At 38.1% G+C, this 18,526-nt stretch overlaps 1 protein-coding gene across 7 annotated transcripts in view; it reads left to right on the forward strand.

Moving 5' to 3' along the window:
* Positions 1 to 16,667, forward strand: part of PRUNE2 (prune homolog 2 with BCH domain) — a 139,279-nt gene extending 122,612 nt beyond the window's left edge. For 3 of the 7 annotated variants that reach the window (XM_066987970.1, XM_066987972.1, XM_066987973.1), the window contains 8 exons: positions 793 to 895; positions 3,418 to 3,549; positions 3,703 to 3,789; positions 7,242 to 7,340; positions 9,432 to 9,467; positions 9,989 to 10,027; positions 11,542 to 11,589; positions 13,745 to 16,667. In XM_066987970.1, the coding sequence (XP_066844071.1) occupies positions 793 to 895; positions 3,418 to 3,549; positions 3,703 to 3,789; positions 7,242 to 7,340; positions 9,432 to 9,467; positions 9,989 to 10,027; positions 11,542 to 11,589; positions 13,745 to 13,766 (566 nt within the window). In that variant the 3' untranslated portion in view covers positions 13,767 to 16,667. The remainder of the gene's footprint in view (positions 1 to 792; positions 896 to 3,417; positions 3,550 to 3,702; positions 3,790 to 7,241; positions 7,341 to 9,431; positions 9,468 to 9,988; positions 10,028 to 11,541; positions 11,590 to 13,744) is intronic. The other 4 variants (XM_066987974.1, XM_066987975.1, XM_066987971.1 and 1 more) reach the window with 3 other exon arrangements.
* The last annotated feature ends 1,859 nt before the right edge of the window (positions 16,668 to 18,526 follow it).

Raw genomic sequence — 18,526 nt, forward strand, 5'->3', positions numbered from 1 at the left:
AATCCCAGACTTTTATCTGAAGTGCAGGAGTACTTTATATGTATTTTGTAACAGAAATCTGTAGGGACTGCAAAAGATTGTGAAGAAGATTGACCAACATTAATACACCATGAAAAAAATATTTTCTTTTGGGTAGCAAGTAACTATTTTGAACCTCAGAGCTGTAATGCTGCAGCATTAAGGGTTTACAGGTATCATTAGGCAGTGGTGGAGACCACAGAGCATTGGTATTGAACAATTGGAGTATCCACAGTAAAGAAATATTTTATACAAATCTTGCAGCAAAGAATTTAACTGATCCTCAGGAGCTTTTAAGGTATAGTGTCATGCAGTCATAACTGTAATATCCTGATGCCTTTGGAGCTGCACAAGACAAATGAAATTGGATTGTGAGACCTTGGGAGACATCATTCAAAAGATGCAGGATGACAAATGTAGGTATTTTCTTTAGCAACTTATTCCCCAGGCTAAGGTGAGCACTCAGCACACAATTGCAATAGAGATGTAATGAACCAGGAGTTCAGATAGAATTGCATTACTTACAAAGTAGATTGAGGCTTTTTTGCTGGCATCTATAAAAAGTTTACTCTTAGTTGTGCTAAGCACATTTTGCAGGAATTCAACATAACTCACTATCCTACTTCCTTATCACTTGGTAATCATTCATTCATTTTCTGTCTTCTTCAACAGGAGACATTATCAATCTATTCCAGGACTTAGAGATTTCTTTCTAAATTTATCTTGGTAAGAGCCTCTGACAAAGATAAAAATGCGTTTTTATTTGTTCCACAGGATACTATGGTGATGGTCTGAATGCTATCATTGTGTTTGCTGCGTGCTTCTTGCCAGACAGCAGCCGAACTGATTACAACTATGTCATGGAAAATCTTTTCCTGTGAGTGATATGTGAACAATGTGACAGAGTCTTCTCAAAATTGTGTAGTGAGAGATAACCTGTCTTTAATGAAGAGGTAACGTGGGTCATTAGAAGGGGAGCAATCTGAATGACAAGTAAAATAGCAGTTTTAGATAAACTGCTCAGTGGTGTTTTACTGTACTATTCCTTACCCACTCACCCTCCCAAATTAAGGTGTATTTGTCAGAAACAAATCTGACTGTAGTATCTCCCTGAAGGATAAAGAATACAGTGTCTTCAGCTTCTTGGACCCACAATCATCCCACTGTTTCACTAGCGATTTCCAGTCCTTACAGAGAACAATCAGCAGGGCCTGTGACCACCAGACTGGCTTTCACTCTTCATTTTTTATTATACAATGCCATGATACATCATTGTGTATGATATTTTTAATATATGCTGTGTCTGTGTTCAGGAGTCACAAGACCATTTTGTGACACTTGTTTGAAAAATACAGGATAAATGACAGTTGCTGACACAAACAGCTCAAAGTGTTTTTTTCTGACTCCAGCTGCTTCTGATTCAGTTATAAGTGGAGTCTCTTGGACAGGACACAGATTTGACCAAATCAACCCACATTTATCACAGTGAAATTACTGCTAGTAGCAACTACGTTTGGCAGCCAAAAACTGTGAAGGCAGCAACTCCCCCAAGTGCCACCAGCTAGTTCCACTTATAGCTGCTGAAAAATCAATCATTCCGGAGTTCTTTATGCTAATACCCAGTATGTCAGTTCAGCAGCCAGCAGAGGCCTGGCCTTCACCATCTGCAGCTTACAAGGCACAAAACCTTGCAGCAAGAGCACAGACCCACTCTCTGTAAAACTCCAGTCCTTGAAGATGCCCACGGTGACAGCCAAAGCCTTCAGCATTGTGTCTACATGTGAAAAATGAGATTGCTTTTGTTCCAGGTCAGACCAACTGCTGGCGTTTGGCTGGTAAAGCCTTTTAAGTCCCCCGTGTCATCTACAGTAACTGATTTATACAAAGCCCTGTGGTTTAGATGTTACTGCAGAGGTTTTAAGTTAATAGTTAGGGCACAAAGCTTAGAGTAACAGTGACTGACATTAAACAGTTGTTCTCTGACATCACCCGAAGCCCTTGTTCAGAGGTAGAGTTGGTGGTAAATGGACTTTGTTGAGAACGCATTTTCAAGCCTTAAGAGACTTTTCCACATCACTTGGGGATATTGTCAAAGTCCATTCTATATCTCAGTCTTTTTCTGGGGTGGTAGTTTAACAGGGAGTTCAGATTGGCTTCAGCTAATTTTAAAGCTGAGATTCTTGATTCTTTTTTAACACAACAAGAACCAGAAAACAAAAAGTCAGATCATCCCTTTCTTTTACCTGTAGGCCTATTAATTGCATTGAAGTAAGAGGGAGCTCGACAGTTTACAACATACCCAGTAACTGATATGATTAATTTTTTTTGGAATTTTACTATTTACTATATACAGGGGTCTGGAGAGACATGAAAATTATTAAATCTCTTCAGAGATTTTTTTTTTTTTTGTGTAGCACGATTCTGATCTAGATCCACCTCTAGTTTGTGATTAACAGCTGCCCTCTTAGATAATCAGTTGCTGCCTATTTTCTGTCCAGTTAAAATACCACTCTCTTTTGTGAGAACTAGATTTTCTACTCTTGTTTAAAGAAACTGCATTGTAAGGAATTTAAGGGTCAGATTAGATCATGAGTCATGCACATACACCTGTGAAAGGGGCCATTATGCTCCAGGATAGAGCTGCCTTTTGTAGGGAGAACTCTCAGGCATTCAGTTTTCTAAGGTGTGACTCAGTAATTTTTCACTGTAGTTTTTGGGCAGACATGCCTTGGGGCTGGAGGGCAGAGAGAACAATTTAAACATTCTGGTGATGAAGAGCTGCCAGGTAAGGCAGGGATTACTAAAACTGAGCAAAGCATCCATGTGTATAGTCCTGGCAAAGAATTTAAAGCTACCCTTTCATTTGACTGACTACCCAGCTTTTCTAGGTATGTTGAATTTGGCCCTGAGGGTGATAGTCTGTCTCAATGCAGAGCTGAGCAATTTAATGAGTGTTTGAAGCATTTTTATCACAAAATGAAGTAATGGCATGAAGTGTTCTGCCCCCTTAGAAGGCAGGTTGATAGTCAAGTTCTATTAGCTTTGAGATTCAAAAGATTTGTAGCTTGCAGTCACAGACTCAGCAGCAGTAATCTGAAGGTCACAATAATTGTAGGAAAGTATCTTACCCTGACCCTTATTATTTTTGCATTGAACAAACATAATGATTAATAATGAAGACACATTTCTCAACAGTTAGAATTGTGGTTTTCTAGTCATAGTTCTAGAGGTAGGCAGTATGGTGACCAGTTCTGAAAGTCTGCTCTTGGTTTAAAAGAAAACAAAACACTGTCTTGCCATAAATTGCTTGGTTGTCCTTGATACATTCCTAGTAGACTGATCTTTATTGTGTTTAAATCAATAATGTAAAATATATACTCACTTCTGTTCTTTTATCAGGTATGTAATCAGTACCTTAGAGCTGATGGTAGCAGAAGACTATATGATTGTATACTTGAATGGAGCAACACCAAGAAGGAGGATGCCCGGACTGGGCTGGATGAAAAAATGTTACCAGATGATTGATCGACGGTGAGTGGTATTTTCCTTTGTGATCCACAGCTATTATTTTAAACATTGTCCTTTTCTGTTGCTCCCCTGTATGACAGTGTTCACTGTACATGATTTTTGTGTATGTTTTGTATTTTCTTACTTTCTTAATAAACTGTTGATTTTTTTTCTTAGATTGAGGAAGAATTTGAAATCATTCATAATTGTCCATCCATCATGGTTTATCAGGACAATCCTGGCTGTGACACGACCTTTTATAAGGTATGTAGTGAATACTGGTTTAATGCTATGTCCCTAAGAATACAGAAGCACCCTAAATCAACAGAAATGGCTGTTAATCTCTCACTGATCTGTGCTGGGATGATTTTGACAGTTGAAGTTGACTTCCCTAAAGTGAGTGGGGAAAAAAAGTTGATTTGTGTGAGAATGCAGTTGTGTACCATATATATATGCAGAATTGGTAAATAAGTTCTTTAAAATTGTTTTGTTCTGAACCTATTTAAAGGCTTGTAGGAAGGGGGTCTGTGAATGGTGATAGTCACTTCATTGCAAAAAACAATGACTACAGAACAAGATTAAGCTACAGTTCTGGGTTTAAAAAAATTATTTGCTGCTCATTCAAGAGGACTGCCCTGAGCTATTTGAAGGTGTTGGAGGCCTGGTTCCAAAGAAAAGGTTTTCTGCCACCAAAAATACTTTGATTAGTAAAAAAACAAGTGTTAAATACAGAAGACCTCAAAAATTTTTGGAGAAGATGGACAAGTATACAGCTGGAACACTGAGATCAGGAGAGCACATGGACAGGCATGAGAAAGAGTTGCTTCAAATAAGAGGAGAGGCATCTTGTGTACAGAAGCCACACAGAGAATAACACATGACAGACAGCAGAGAAGTCTACCCTGAGAATACAGATGAGAACACTGAAAGTGTCTGTCACAAGATGTGCTGTCCTGACAGGGTAACCTTGGGGTGGAGAAGAAAATGGCTTCTCACACTGCTGCTTAAGTGCAACAGGTGAAGTATCATAACAGCCATTCTTCTTTCACATGTGGTGACTTCAATACCAAGTAGAAAGTGACGACTGAAAATACTAGAGTAACACAGGAACAGCACTTGGAATTATCAACAGTAATAACAGGGGATTCAATTAGATGCATTTGGTGTCTGAGATGTTTCAGTTGGCTTACTATTTGCTCCAGATAAGAGTAGGCAGTAAAATCAAATATGCCGCACCTGTTTGAATTCATGAGTCATTTATTTGGGATGGCCAGGAGCAACCACACATTTTGCATTTCCAAACTGGTGATAACATTCACTCTAAACAGTTTGACAAACAAAGTTAACAGTCCATAACTAGATACCAGATACAAATCTCCATTTCAGCCAAAAGGTAGATTGAGTCTCAGTCAGAAGTAGAAGAAAGTGAAGTGCAAATGGGAGCTGAAAAAAGGTGTGCAAGGCACAAGGCCAATGTGACTTGGTAAAATCACAGAGTGGTTAAGTTTTGAAGGGACCTCTGGAGGCCATCTGATCCAACCCCCTCTGCTCAAGTAGGACCACCTACAGCAGGTTATCCTGGACCATGTCCAGGCAGCTCTTGAAGATCTCCAAGGAGGGAGACTCCACTACCTTTCTGGGAAACCTGTGCCAGTGCTCCATCACCCTCACAGTGACGAAGTTTAGTCAGAACCTTTTGGGTTCCGGTTTGTGTCCATTGCCTCTTGTCCTATCATTGGGCACCAATAAAACAAGCCTGTCTCCATCTTACTTGCATCCTCCCTGCAAGTATTTATAGACATCAAAGAGATCCTCCACTGAGCCTCCTCTTCTAAAGGATGAACAGTCCCAGTTCTCTCAGCCCCTCCTCATAAGAGAGGTTATTCAGACCCTTGATCATCCAGCACCTTGATCATTTGGTCACCATCTGTTGTACTCCTTCCAGTATGTCCATGTCTCTCTTGTACTGCTGGGGGCCAGAACTGGGCACGTTACTCCACATGAGGCCCCACCAATGCTGAGTAGAGGGGAAGGATCACCTCTCTTGATCTGCTAGTGATACTTTACCTAACAAAGCCAAGAACACCATTAGCCTTCTTAGAGGCAAGGGCACATTGCTGACTCATTTTCAAATTGGTTTCCACTCATCAACTTGGAAGATGAGTTGAGGATGTAAGAAAGCTGAACCCCCCTCTTGAGGACAGAAGAGCACTGTGAGAAAGATGAGTAAAAAAACTGGAAGGCATAAAAGGAGACAGTTAATTCAGTAAAAATCACTATGTAAGGAGAAAGAAACTTGAATAGATTGAAGGCCAATGGCTATATCATAGTTTGCTAGCCCAGAGCTGTTCACTGAACCTCTGACGTGTACTGTGGGAATTTCAGAGTAAGAAATGAATTGCTCCCAAGGCAAGGAGAGAAGGTCCCAAGATAATAAGATAGCTAAGCCACTTAATTTTAATTCTGTTTCAACTGAGATGCAGGGCAAACCAGTAGGAATGAAGAAACCAAAAGACAGCAAAATGGCAAGGGACAGTCAAGTCACTGAGAGTTTCTTTTTTTTTTTTTTCTTTGTTGTTTTTGGTTTTGATTTTATTTCAGTCTGTAGAAGCTTCTGATTGGCTTCCAGCTTGCCAAGTTACTATAGTTGGCAGTTCAGATGGTCCAGACTATGGTTACATTTTGGATAAAATGCTAAGAATTGTCTATCTGTTACTATGTCTTTCATTGGACAATTATGGGTGATTTGCTCATCTTAAAACATAACCATTGGCATGCTCCAGTGTGTGTGCCAAATGACAGTACAAAGAGAAATGAAAGTGGATGAGCTTAACTATTCACAGTACCTTCATGTATTCTTGTTTTAGCTGTCTCACTTTACCTTCATAAGAAGTTACGTATGGTAATGTGATGGGAAGTAACCTTTTGCTCAGAGCAATTTCAGATGCTTCACATTGTCTGGTCATAACCCCAAATCATCAGTGAATAAGAAAAATATATCCTGTTTTACATGGCCTAACACTTAAGAAATTTTATGCTCAATGTGTCACTGATGTTGAAAGACTATCTAAATGAAACCAGAGCTGGGTTTGGATGATTGCTTTATGAGTCAAATGAAAAGAAGAGATTTTACCTAAGCTAATACATATTAAATAATTCAGGTTAAATACGTGAATAGCTTTTTATTTTTAAAGTGTGCTTTCTCAACACCCTTAGCCTTTTTCTGAGTGATCATTTCTCAAACACAATAAATGATCACAATAAATGATCATAAAGCACAGCTGAACTAAACAAGGGAAGTATTTCCCTGTAATCAGTCACTGCAGTAAGAATAGGCATGCACATACCCAATCAGATCTGTACTCACTAAACGAATGTGGATGTTCAGCTGTATTATGTTTGAGAATCATAGCCAAATATAAATGCTAATTTGTCATGATCACATTAAGTGAATGTTTTCCATCTTGTTTTAAATGTATGTGTGCTGCAGAGGATTTGGTTCTTTTTGTAATTTTAATACATCTTCTAACTGTAGAACTGATCTCATTGCCTAGTATGTAGGCATTGCACTTTTATAATACTGTCATAAACACTGTCATCTGGCCTAGCAAAAAAATGTCTAGTCTTGATTTCAGTCTATCTAGAACTCAGGTATGCTTATGGTCAGCCAAACTTAGGAGAAAAGTCAATTGACGTATGTTGTTTCTGTGTTTCAGCTCTAAGTTCAGCAGTAAAATACAGTACGTCAACACGTTGGCAGAGCTTCGTGAGATGATTCCAATGGAATACGTGCACATACCGGATAGTATTGTCAAGTAAGTGGTGTAGAGAAAGAATGTACTTGGTCTAACAGAAACTATTTTCACAAACTAATAACAATGTTTCAGCATCTATAAGAAAAATAGAAAACCTCTACCTGATTCTGTGACAAATGCTTACGGGTTGTTCTACAAAAAAAAAAAAAAAAAAAAAAAAAAAAACACTGTTAAACTCTGAAGAAGGAAAATACTGTGTTGCTGAAACACAAAGCACGATAAATATGCAATCATAGGGGAACCAAAGTTTATAGGAAGAGGAAAGTTTTGTATTGGACCAAATAATACTGTTGGTAAAATGAAGACAAGATTTCAGGCTCATAGTCCTTTCATCACATCTATGCCTGTGTAATCTGTATTGGAACAGACTGTTTATTCACTAATTGTAACTCAGAAAGAAAATAGGAAAGTTTGACCCTTCTACAGTTAGTTATCAACTTACGCTATGTCTTTGCGTAACTTTTTCCAATGTTTAAGTAAAAGTGTTAAGTTTTAGCAATACAGAGCTTTGAACTGAATAATTCAAAGATAGTCTTGTTCAAGAGAAAGACACTGAAAACCCAGATTCGCCATTCATTTTCATGTTGATTTCTCATGGTTTAAATATAGCCACTGAAAAACAATGGCTCAGTTCTGGCCTCTTATGTTTAAAGGTTTTCTAAATGCAAGTATTTCTGAAGGAAGGATACCTCTTAGAAATTCTAAGTTAATTTCAATTGCTCACCTGAGCTGGCTTTTTTTTTTTTTTTAGATATCAAAACAAACTGAAGTGGTATACCAAGATTGAAAACCTTTGAAATCTGTTATGGTTTTCGTGTTAGTCATTATCACAAAGATTTGCTGTTGGGGAATGTATTGCTTTTCTTCTTTTTATTAAATATACTAGGTTTTGAACAGGCAAGCATTCTGTTTTGGTGAGTAAATAGACAAGTATGATTGTCTTTTCATTAGGGTTTATTAGTGACTAGGTATGAAGAACACTTATTTTGGAGCTGTCACAGATCTCTTCAGCCCAGGCAGGAATTTTCACACCTGCCTCACAGAGGTGAAATCAGCATAATGGGCTCTTCATCAGGCTGGTGATTGCTCTGATTCTTGAGGTGTCAAACCAGGGAGCAAGTGTGAAGCTCAGGTCTGCATGGCACTTGTAAAAATAGTAAATCGTAGTCATGAAATCAGGAGTGAGAGGGACTTTCACTCAAATTTGTTTGGTTTTGTGACTGCCTTAGAAGTGGAGTAAGTAAGTAAAAGTACAAGGAAAGTAGAACACAGAGGTCATTGGTCACCTGGTAAGAGATGACCAGGATGTTTTAATATCCCTACAGTTCCTTCAGCCTCTCTCCCTCCTTCCCTCCCTCTCTCTTTTGATTTCCGTAAACATTTTAGTTCTAATTGTCCCCTTAATACAGACCTTAACCTAATACTCCAATGTGTTTCTCTGTTTGGATTCCTTGCTGTGTTTTACTGTTACACTGTCTATAGCAGTGCACGCATCCTGTGTTACACACGTATTTTCTTCCCTATAGACTGAGAAGTCCATTCACCTCAGAGACCAAAGGTGAAATAATCGCAGCGCTAGGTCTGTGGAGACTAGGATTTAGAGCTTAAGAAATTTTAGGGAACTGCCTGTGTTTTGTCATCAGCAGCCAGATGAGTGATCATGACTTTGCTGAAGAAAAAAATCAAAATGTGACAAATGTGCCCATTGGTGGCAAGCTTTATCAAAATGTCATCATATGATATGAAGTGGGTGTGGATTGAAGGCACTGTGAGTGGTTATTCCCATGCCAAAGGGAGAACAGCAGAGATGTGTTCAGGTGTTAGCTTCCCTTCTGCTTCAGGTTGAGGAGGATTACTGTAAAAAAATAATACAAAATGCACCGTTCAGCAGTCTAATTACTCCACCAGCAAGAGCAGACATACCACTGTGGTTATGAGGAACCCCACCTGTAGCAAGTATGTGGGTTTATGCCAGGATTTGGGTTGTGTGGTCGTTTGTTAGTTTTTTACTGACGTGAGATACAATGTGCCTGGTGTATCTTATGAACTTGAATGTCTTTTCTCTTCCTTCACCCACTCTTATCTTGTAAGGTATGATGAAGAGAAGTGTCTTAAGAGAAAAATGAGGTAAAACTTGCTTTCTAGCCCATGCTACTGCTCATAGCAGACTGAATCTGTGCGACAGCCTTTCACCCACAGGTGACCTCAATAGCTGAATGAGAGAGGCCTTCCAATGTTGTGGAATCCTTCTTTCCCCTTCAAGCTGTTGAGATCAGCCTCCTTTGCAAACAAAACCTACTCAACTGTAAATGTCCTTGATTTGGCCCAAGCTGCAGCTACTTTGATTCTATCTGACAGAGCAATTGAATGCTTTCAGCTCTGTCCACTGGGCATGCCTCAGATCCATGCTGCTTTTATGTTTCTGCCTCCAAATAATTTTTAAAAAGAGTTGCAAATTAAGGTTGGGTTGAGAATAGAAATAAATAATATCACACTAAACTGAAGAGCCTTAGGGTTTGTACCTAATACTGGGTGTCTATTTTAGAAGCATGTGTTCTATTTGTTCTTTGCTTTGCTATTGCTCTGCTTCTCTCTTATGCTCTGCTTGCTTCTTTGTTTCTTTATACCAATAACTTTTACTCATGCAGACTGGATGAAGAGCTGAGGGAAGCTTCAGAAACAGCTAAGTAAGATAGCTTTCAGCTGGATGCTGGCATTATATTTACTTGGTTCACAGGGATGGATTGAATGCAGTACGTGTTCGGTACAACAATCAGTTCATAGTTTCAATTATCATGTAAGTTTCCACATCTGTGAATTGACTTCCCCTTTCACTGTAAGCAGCCTGCTTTTATACAGCTGGGTCACAGAAAGGAGTAAGCACACTCTTACACTACAAAAAAAAACTTTTTGCTATTTTTTGGCAATATTTCTACAGTCATAGGGAGGACTGAAGTCACTTTTTTACTCCATTACAGTGGCTTATTAAGCATTTTTCTACTTCATCTGCTGTGTCAGATGGTTCAGATAATTCTTAGGAGGTAGGTCTTTTTGAAAATGATTTTTTTTTTACAATTTATGAAGTTAACAATGGTTATTATATCACATTCTCTGTTAAGGCAAATAGGTAACTTCTTTCTTTCGACTGTTGGTTCAAAGGGCTAGTAGATTAATACTTGATAATATTGTATCACCTGTGGTAACTTAATAAATCACTGTCAGATGATGATCAGGTACTTTAAACTCACAACTGTACTTTGGCTTTAAGATGCTAAGGCCGTATGGTGTAAAGTACCGTAAAAATCTTTAACTGGAAGGACACAGTCCTTGATTCACTAAGCTAAGCTTAGAAATCATTTATGCTTTGCACTTTTTCCATGCATGCTTGTATACAGGATTCCATAGAAGGGAATCAAGTATGACATTTTCCCTGCAATTTTTGTAACCAGAGATATTTTTTTTTTAAGTCTATTTTCTGCCTCCTCCCTTTAACTCTCCTTTAACTTATAAATTTCAGAATTTTCATCTTACAGCTTCTTCTTTGTTGTGTTTTTTCTCCTTTTGTGTAGTACACATTTTCCACAAGTTCTCCTGAGATTAGCTTTTAAAATGAACAAAGGGAAATACCCAAAATACTTGCCAATGCTTTTTGATTCTAGCAATTAAAATGCCTCAGAAGCAATAAATTCACATAAGTAGTTATCTGATACCACCTGGATATTTTGTTAAACAAAAGAGTAAAGACCCACCCAACCCTGAAATGCAATTTCTATCTATTCTATTCAAACATTTTCAAATACATTGGATTATACTGCAACGAAAACTGTGGAAAAAAAATTTGCTTTCTTGTTAAGCCTTCCATTTAAAACAGTGCAGGCTGCAGCATAACAAGTGAAAGGGGAACTAAGCATTCATGTGAGGTATCATTAATTACTGTTATTGTTGGATGTATGAAGTCACTGTAGTGTGTTTTGCTTCCCCAACCTAAAGAAATATCTTAAAAAATTATTATACAAACTAATTGGTGTTGTAGGCGCTAAGCTCACTAGATTCCTGTCAATAGCATTTGTGTGTTTGTGCAATCAAAGGTACTCACTACAGTTAGTTACTACATCCCCCAAATAAGATTTCATATTTAAAAATAAAAAGAAAGAAACACAGAAGAAATGTTTACTGCTTCCTCTTTCTTCCTTGTGCCCAGAACTAGCTGCCTCTCAAATGATCCAGAAATCACTTCAGTGGAACAGGAGTAAGAATTTGTGCCTAATACTGTCATTTTCTTTCAACATTATTTTACAGCCATATTACTAGGAACAGAGATTGGGTAGACTCCATAAAGCTTTCTGGAGAACTAATGCATGCATAACATGCTCTTATGTTTATTTTCAGGAACTTGGTTCAATATATGCAAGCAGAAAAAACACTGCAGTTGAGATTTTTTCTATTTGCATTGCAGATGTGTGAAGTGTTCTTGACAATTTTCAGATATAGATGCAGTTCTTAGCCTGAGGATCTTCAGGTTATGTGAAAGACAGAAAGAAAAGTTACGTGAAAGACAGAAATCATGCAACATGATCAGAGGGAAGATAATCACATGGATTTTTCTTGAAGGGTGATAATCTTGCCCTTCTCACTAAGAGGTTTAAACAGTCTTCTCTCTGACTTCAACTTCTGGGTTGTGCTTCTGATGCCTTTCTTCTCTTTGCTTTTTGTGCTTCTCAGCTTTTTTCCATAGTTATTTGCCTAAATAAATTCCAATTTCTTAATTTCTTTCACTTTCAAAGCCAGACTGGTTCCCTTGGAAATGGGAACGCGACTCCTCTGGCATACTGCTCCTCTGTCGTGCCGTAACTGAAGCATGCAACCTGCTCTGTTCTCACTGCACATCAGTGAGGGTGTTTGTAGCCACAGCATGTCACGCGAGCGCAAACCGTGTGTTTGCTAGAACAGCATGTCACGTGGACTAGCCATTGCAGCAGTCTGTGTACTGCTGCCCAGCGTGTACCAAGGAGGAGTGACTGGGGACTTTGCTGTCCCTGCCCTCCTGACTGGTACATAGAAACACACAGGTGTCTCACGTGGAAATACTGTTCAGGAAATAGCATTCACCTAACTCTTCAGTAAAAGATCCCATCACTTGAAGTAAGCAAGCAAATAACTAGAAGTACATACAGCAAACAGATGCATAAATAAAATGGAACTTTTTTGCCACTTTTTTTTTTTTCAAATAAAGTTGTACTTTAATAAACTACCACAGTGTTACACCTGGTTAGAATTAAAAATTAAACTCTTGATTCCTCAGCTGTTGACATAAAATCTCTAAGTATCTTTTTTTTTTCTCCTCTCAGACAGTTTATTCTGTAATGAGTCAATATGAGAACTGTTTTTTTAAAGTATGAGAAGAAAAAATAAATAACCTGTTAAAGACTATTTATGATGTAAACCTTTTGGTGGCTTGAATAAACTTTCTGTTTTTCACAAAAAGACACTGAGCAGCTTATAAAAACCAATATGAGAAGAGAATTTTTATTTAGCTTAAACAAGTATAGCTGTGACTGAATTAATGTTAATTCCTGACACTTATCTTCTCTGCATAAATATGTATCTTTCTTCAGAAGTGTCAATAATTTTCCTGTGGTCGTATCACACCCTTCTGGTATAATTTCTTCTGGATTTCCTGTGTAAATGTCTCCACAATGATCATGGCAGTTTTACACAGCCTTTTTTTCTGTATGGTTTCTGCTGAAACCTCTCTGGAGTCTGCCCACCTCTTAGTTTGCTTCTGCTGTTTTTTTCATATCTATCGTCATGCTCTTTTGTATACTGTTTTGTTTAACATCTTCCACTACATCATGACTTTTAAAAAGATTTCACTATGAAATAATCCACTGAGAAGAATTCTGTGTGTTCTGTAACTGATAGTGACTTTCAGAGGTCATAAATATTCAGGGTGTTTTTTAGTTACGTGTTCTAAGAGGGAAATTGTGTTTTGATGTAATGTTTGTGATGACAACTTCTTATTCTAAAGAATACTTTCAAAGAACTTGACAACATGTTGTTTGCACTAAATGCCAAAACCATACGCATAGAAATATTCTTAGAGGCACCCATGTCTTACCCTACTGTGGTGTCATCCCGCCAGTAGATCTTTCCATGTCTGGTCTCCAATTCTACTCAGATTGAAATTGCTGTGGATGTAGTTATAGGCTTCAAGCGAGCAGTAACAGTCTGTATTTTCTACATAAGGGAGATAGATCTGTGTAAATTATTTGACACTGATGCATTTAAGTAAATGAGATGCTCAACACTTTGCGGGAGGCCAGGATTGTGGAAATGACTAGCCATGTGTACCATCCCACTAACTTCCTTTCTTTTGTATTTTTTGTTTCTTTTTTAATATGTAGCATTGATATGACCCTGAAATAACAAGCATCACTGCCAGTCATTTGAAGAAGAGAGTATCCTTGGATTTTCATCACCCAGACACCTGTGACCATGGTGTGCAATTTGGCAATTTAGTTCATTTTGTTTGTGGTATGACTTTTTTGGTGCCATTTAGCAATCTAAGAAGACCAAATGGGCCAATCCTGTTGCCATGGAAACAGCAAAAATTTGGACCTATCTATTTGTTGTTTTCAGAAATAGAGTTTTCATTAGGAACACTATATCATCTAGCATTGGTTTCGGTAAATGTGTGAAATTTCTGTTTAAAATTATAATATTTTACCAACAGTATGCCTCATGAATGAGTCAATGAGGATGTAGATTTTTGTTTTGGTTTTGTCTTCAGCATATTAACATTATGCATAACTGAATTGTTATTATTACAATAAATGTTAGCTTAGTTCTTTCACAGAGCAGCAGCAACCTTATTGTTCAAAAATAATTCTAGAAACAATGCAGGACTTTCCTGAATGTGTTTGTTTCTGCTGTATGAAAAGTCTTCCCATCTTCATTTAACCCTAATAACTTTTTATTTTCTCACAGAAAGGCCTGATACTCTAAAAAATAATAATTAGTTATTAAATATACTTCATAGAGGAAAAATGACTAACAGAAATTAATTTTAATCACTTACTTTTGTCTTTATTTTAAGCATAGCTTTTAGAGAGGTAGCAAATCCTGTAAATGTTTGTCATATGTTCTAAAGGCTTTGAATTAAATTATTTTATTAGTATTGTTTTTTAAATCTGTTTTCCCAGTACTTCTTTTTTAAGTTATGACTCTTTGAGTGGCATCCTAACTGAAATCACAAAGGCTAATGCTATGAATACCAAAAAAGAAAAAAAAAAAAAGCACTTAGTATTTTCTGCTAACAACTAACGACTGAAAGGTAAATATATAAATTTAAAGTTGGGAATCACAATCATTTGTTAGGAATATATGTCAAAGTACTATTTGAAGTATGCCTAATATCAAAAATAAGTATTACAATGCAGTTTGTTGTCTGTATCATAAAACATATCAGTATAAACATGAAAAGAAAAAAAAAAAGCAAGTATTTGTTGTTTGCTGCTGTCCTGCATACTGCAATGAAAGACGCTGTAGTAAGTCCTGATACTCAAATGGAAAATAACTGTCTCAGACCATTCTTTTGCAAGACAGTGCAAATTATTACTTGAGTGAATTCTGCTTGTCTGCTTTAAGAAGTTAAGAGTATGACTAATGCTTTCTCTTCCCCCAATGAGCATATGTGTGCACTTGCCAAACCTGCTGACTCGTCTACCTTGTGGGGTGTCCTAATGGAAGCAACAAAATTATGCACTCTCTGAAATATTATTCCCATCTTCAAGAGATTTTCATGTGCCCTAGAATTGCATCTGTGGATTCTCTACTTGTCTGTGAATTAACAATCCTTAACAATCCTTAGAAGTTACAATTTTCATTTTATGTATACACTAACTCCAGTCCCACTTCCAGTCCAGAATTATTAATTAAACAGAAGACAAGCAAAGTTTGCTTAGGGAATGAAATTTTAGCAAAAGTCAGGACAGCACAAGCCTCGATTTTTCAGTAGGATCTAAACTGAGAGTGAAAATTGTATTTTGTCCTTCATTTAAAAGGTTGATAATTCTGTTCTGTGGTTTGCACATTTCCATTTGTGTCAATTTGTATCTTATATTTGCAAGAGGTAGTCTGTAGGCAAGGGAGCAAGCGTCCATCACTGTGTGCAGTTGCTCAGCTACTGTAATGAAGATTGACAAAATTATCAGAAAGGCAAGAGGTTGCCAAATGCTTATGTATCTGCCAGTAACAAAACTGAAATATCTGCACATCTACAATCCTTCTCTCTACTGTCAGCTGTTGGACTGTGTCTGTCATTCTAGGTAGCCTGTTTTATCACATCTTTCTGTCAGTTCCTCTTAACTTTCACATTAGAGGGAGGGCCTAATCCTGCTGACCATTGTTGCTGCTCTATAACCTGACCTTGTCATCATTAGGATCTGATAGTTTGCACAGTTCTCAGATATTTGAATCTTGGCTTGTGTCTGCCTTATAAAAGTGCTGTCACTTAGAATATTGGGGATATTGCTTTATGTACAAATTAATATTTGTATTAACTTCCAGTTGCTAATTAAGCTAGATCTAGATCAGAAGAGCATTTTATAGCATGAAACCACATCTGTAAACTTGTAGTTCAAGCCACTAGAATGGGCAAGTTGACTTGTGTTAGGCTGTATGTGAGAGGAGTGTTTGCTAAAAGAGAAATTCACCACAAAGCAGAAGTTCAGCACAAATTTTCATGTCTTTGAGACATAAATGGGTTGGAAGACATTACATACCACTTACCATTGGATGGCAGCCCGGAGATGAATTTCATTCTAAAGGCTTTGTGTGGAATCGCTGAACAGCAGAGCTACATAAGAATTAATTTGATTAACGTTGATAGACTAATAATGGCAGCCTGAGAAGGTAGGAGTTTGTTTAAGCCAGATGTCACATCACCAGTGTGATGGTGCAAAAATGATTGCAAGAACAAGGTGTGGTTGTCTTTGCTTATTAATATATTTTAAAAAGTTTTTTAATGTTATGATATGGCAGTTATATATCATACTAACAATAATGTATCAATATTAATTAATTAGTAGTTTGTTGAAAAAGGAATATAGTACATGTAATCACAAAGTTATAATCTTTTATATACAAATTTTTTCTACCATGTATGAGAGTGCTCAGATCAAATAAAAATTAATAGTTGCAAAATTTTTTTTTGTTTGTTAAAAGACCTATGCTGACTTAAATTATAGATTAAGCAATACAAGGATATCTGATATCATTGTATGCATACATATATATGAATCAGAAATAAAGAACTTCAATCCACCACTGGAAGTATTTTCATTTCCAAGTTTTTTCTTTATTCCCTGGGTGCATGGAAACCCTTGACGGTTTCAATTCACAGTACTTTGCATAGTTATACTATATACACATACAAACATATTTTTTTTCTTTTCATTCACTCTTCTCTACTTGTTCTTTAAAAATCTGAAATTGAGGCAATTCTGTTTCACCTGATGTTACTCTCCACCTTCATGTATATCAGTCCTTCCTTTGCTGATACTAGGAGTGTTGTTCCTGAAAGAAACTTCAGGTTGCTGTCTCATTTGTGATTGTACTGTTACCTAAAAATCAAATGCATGGATAGTCTCATTCCACTGTATATGCTAGGCAGAAACCAAAAGCTCTGGGGCAGAAAGGCATTCACTGTGAAACCACCATGAGCAGCTTAACATACTTTTTGACTTTACATTGAAGGAAAGAGTCAATCAGAGATGATGGATGTTCAGTCCTCTCATCTACCTGTCCCATTCCTCTCCCAGTCTACCTAAGTCTCAAACTGGCCAGTTTGCACTGCCATTACTTTAAAGCCTGGGTGACTTTTGGATGGCTGGCCCAGAGCATTGGCCACTGAGACATCACATAAGAGCTAAAACAGGATAACCATGGCTTCTTAATTCACCTGCAAGCAACTTTATAAATGCTCCTAGACCTTTTCAGTGCAAGTCTTTGACAGGTTTGAAGATTTATCAAATTTGAGGGTTGATAATTTAGGGCTGAAACTGGATCTCAGAAACAGGCTTCATTACAGCTATCTCATATATAAGAAGTTCCATCTGGCTAATGCTGTTAAAGACAATAAAAATGTTTTTACAAATACATTAACAAGAAAAGGAGGTCTAAGGAGAATCTTCATCCTTCATGGGATGTGGGGGGAAAAGTAGTGCCAAGAGATGAGGAAAAGGCTGAGGTACTTAATGACTTCTTTGTCTCAGTCTTCAGCAGAAAGACCAGTTGTTCTCTGGGTACCCAGTCCCCTGAGCTGGTAGATAGGGATGGGGAGCAAAATGAAGCCCTCATAATCCGCAAGGAAATGGTTAGCAACCTGCCAAACCACTTAGACATACGCAAGTCTATGGAGACAGATGGGATCCATCCAAGGGTACTGAGGGAGCTGGCAGAAGTGCTCAACAAGCTGCTTTCCCTCATTTATCAGCAGTCCTGTCAACTGTCGGCTATCAAATGTGATGCCCATTTACAAGAAGGACTGAAAGGAGGATCCAGGAAACTACAGGCCTGTCAGTCTGACTTTGGTGCCAGGGGAGCTTACAAAGCAGATTATCCTGAGTGCCACCATGCAGCATCTACAGGGCAACCAGGTGATCAGGCCCAGTCAGCATGGGTTTATGATTGGCAAGTCCTGCTTGACAAAACTCATCTCCTATGACAAGGTGACACACTCAGTGGATGAGGGAAAGGCTGTGGATATGGTTTACCTAGACTTCAGTTAGGCTTTGACAGTGTTTCCCACAGCATTCTCCTGGAGAAGCTGGCTGCTCAAGGCTTCACTGGGCTAAAAGCTGGCTGGGTGGCTGGGCCCAAAAAGTTGTGGTGAATGGAGTTAAATCCAGCTGGAGGCCCAGTCACTAGTGGAGTCCTCCAGGGCTCAGTACTGGGGCCACTTCTCTTCAATATTGTTATCGATGATCTGGATGAGGGGATCAAGTGCACCCTCAGTAAGTTTGCAGACAACACCAAGTTGGGCGTGAGTGTTGATCTGCTCGAGGGTAGGAGGGCTGTACGGAGGGATCTGGATAGGCTGGGGTGATGGGCCAAGGCCAACTGTATGAGGTTCAGCAAGGCCGAGTGCGAGGTCCTGCACTTGGGGCACAACAACCCCATGCAAG

Source organism: Anser cygnoides, chromosome Z (genome assembly GCF_040182565.1).
Source record: "Anser cygnoides isolate HZ-2024a breed goose chromosome Z, Taihu_goose_T2T_genome, whole genome shotgun sequence".
Lineage (NCBI taxonomy): Eukaryota > Metazoa > Chordata > Aves > Anseriformes > Anatidae > Anser > Anser cygnoides.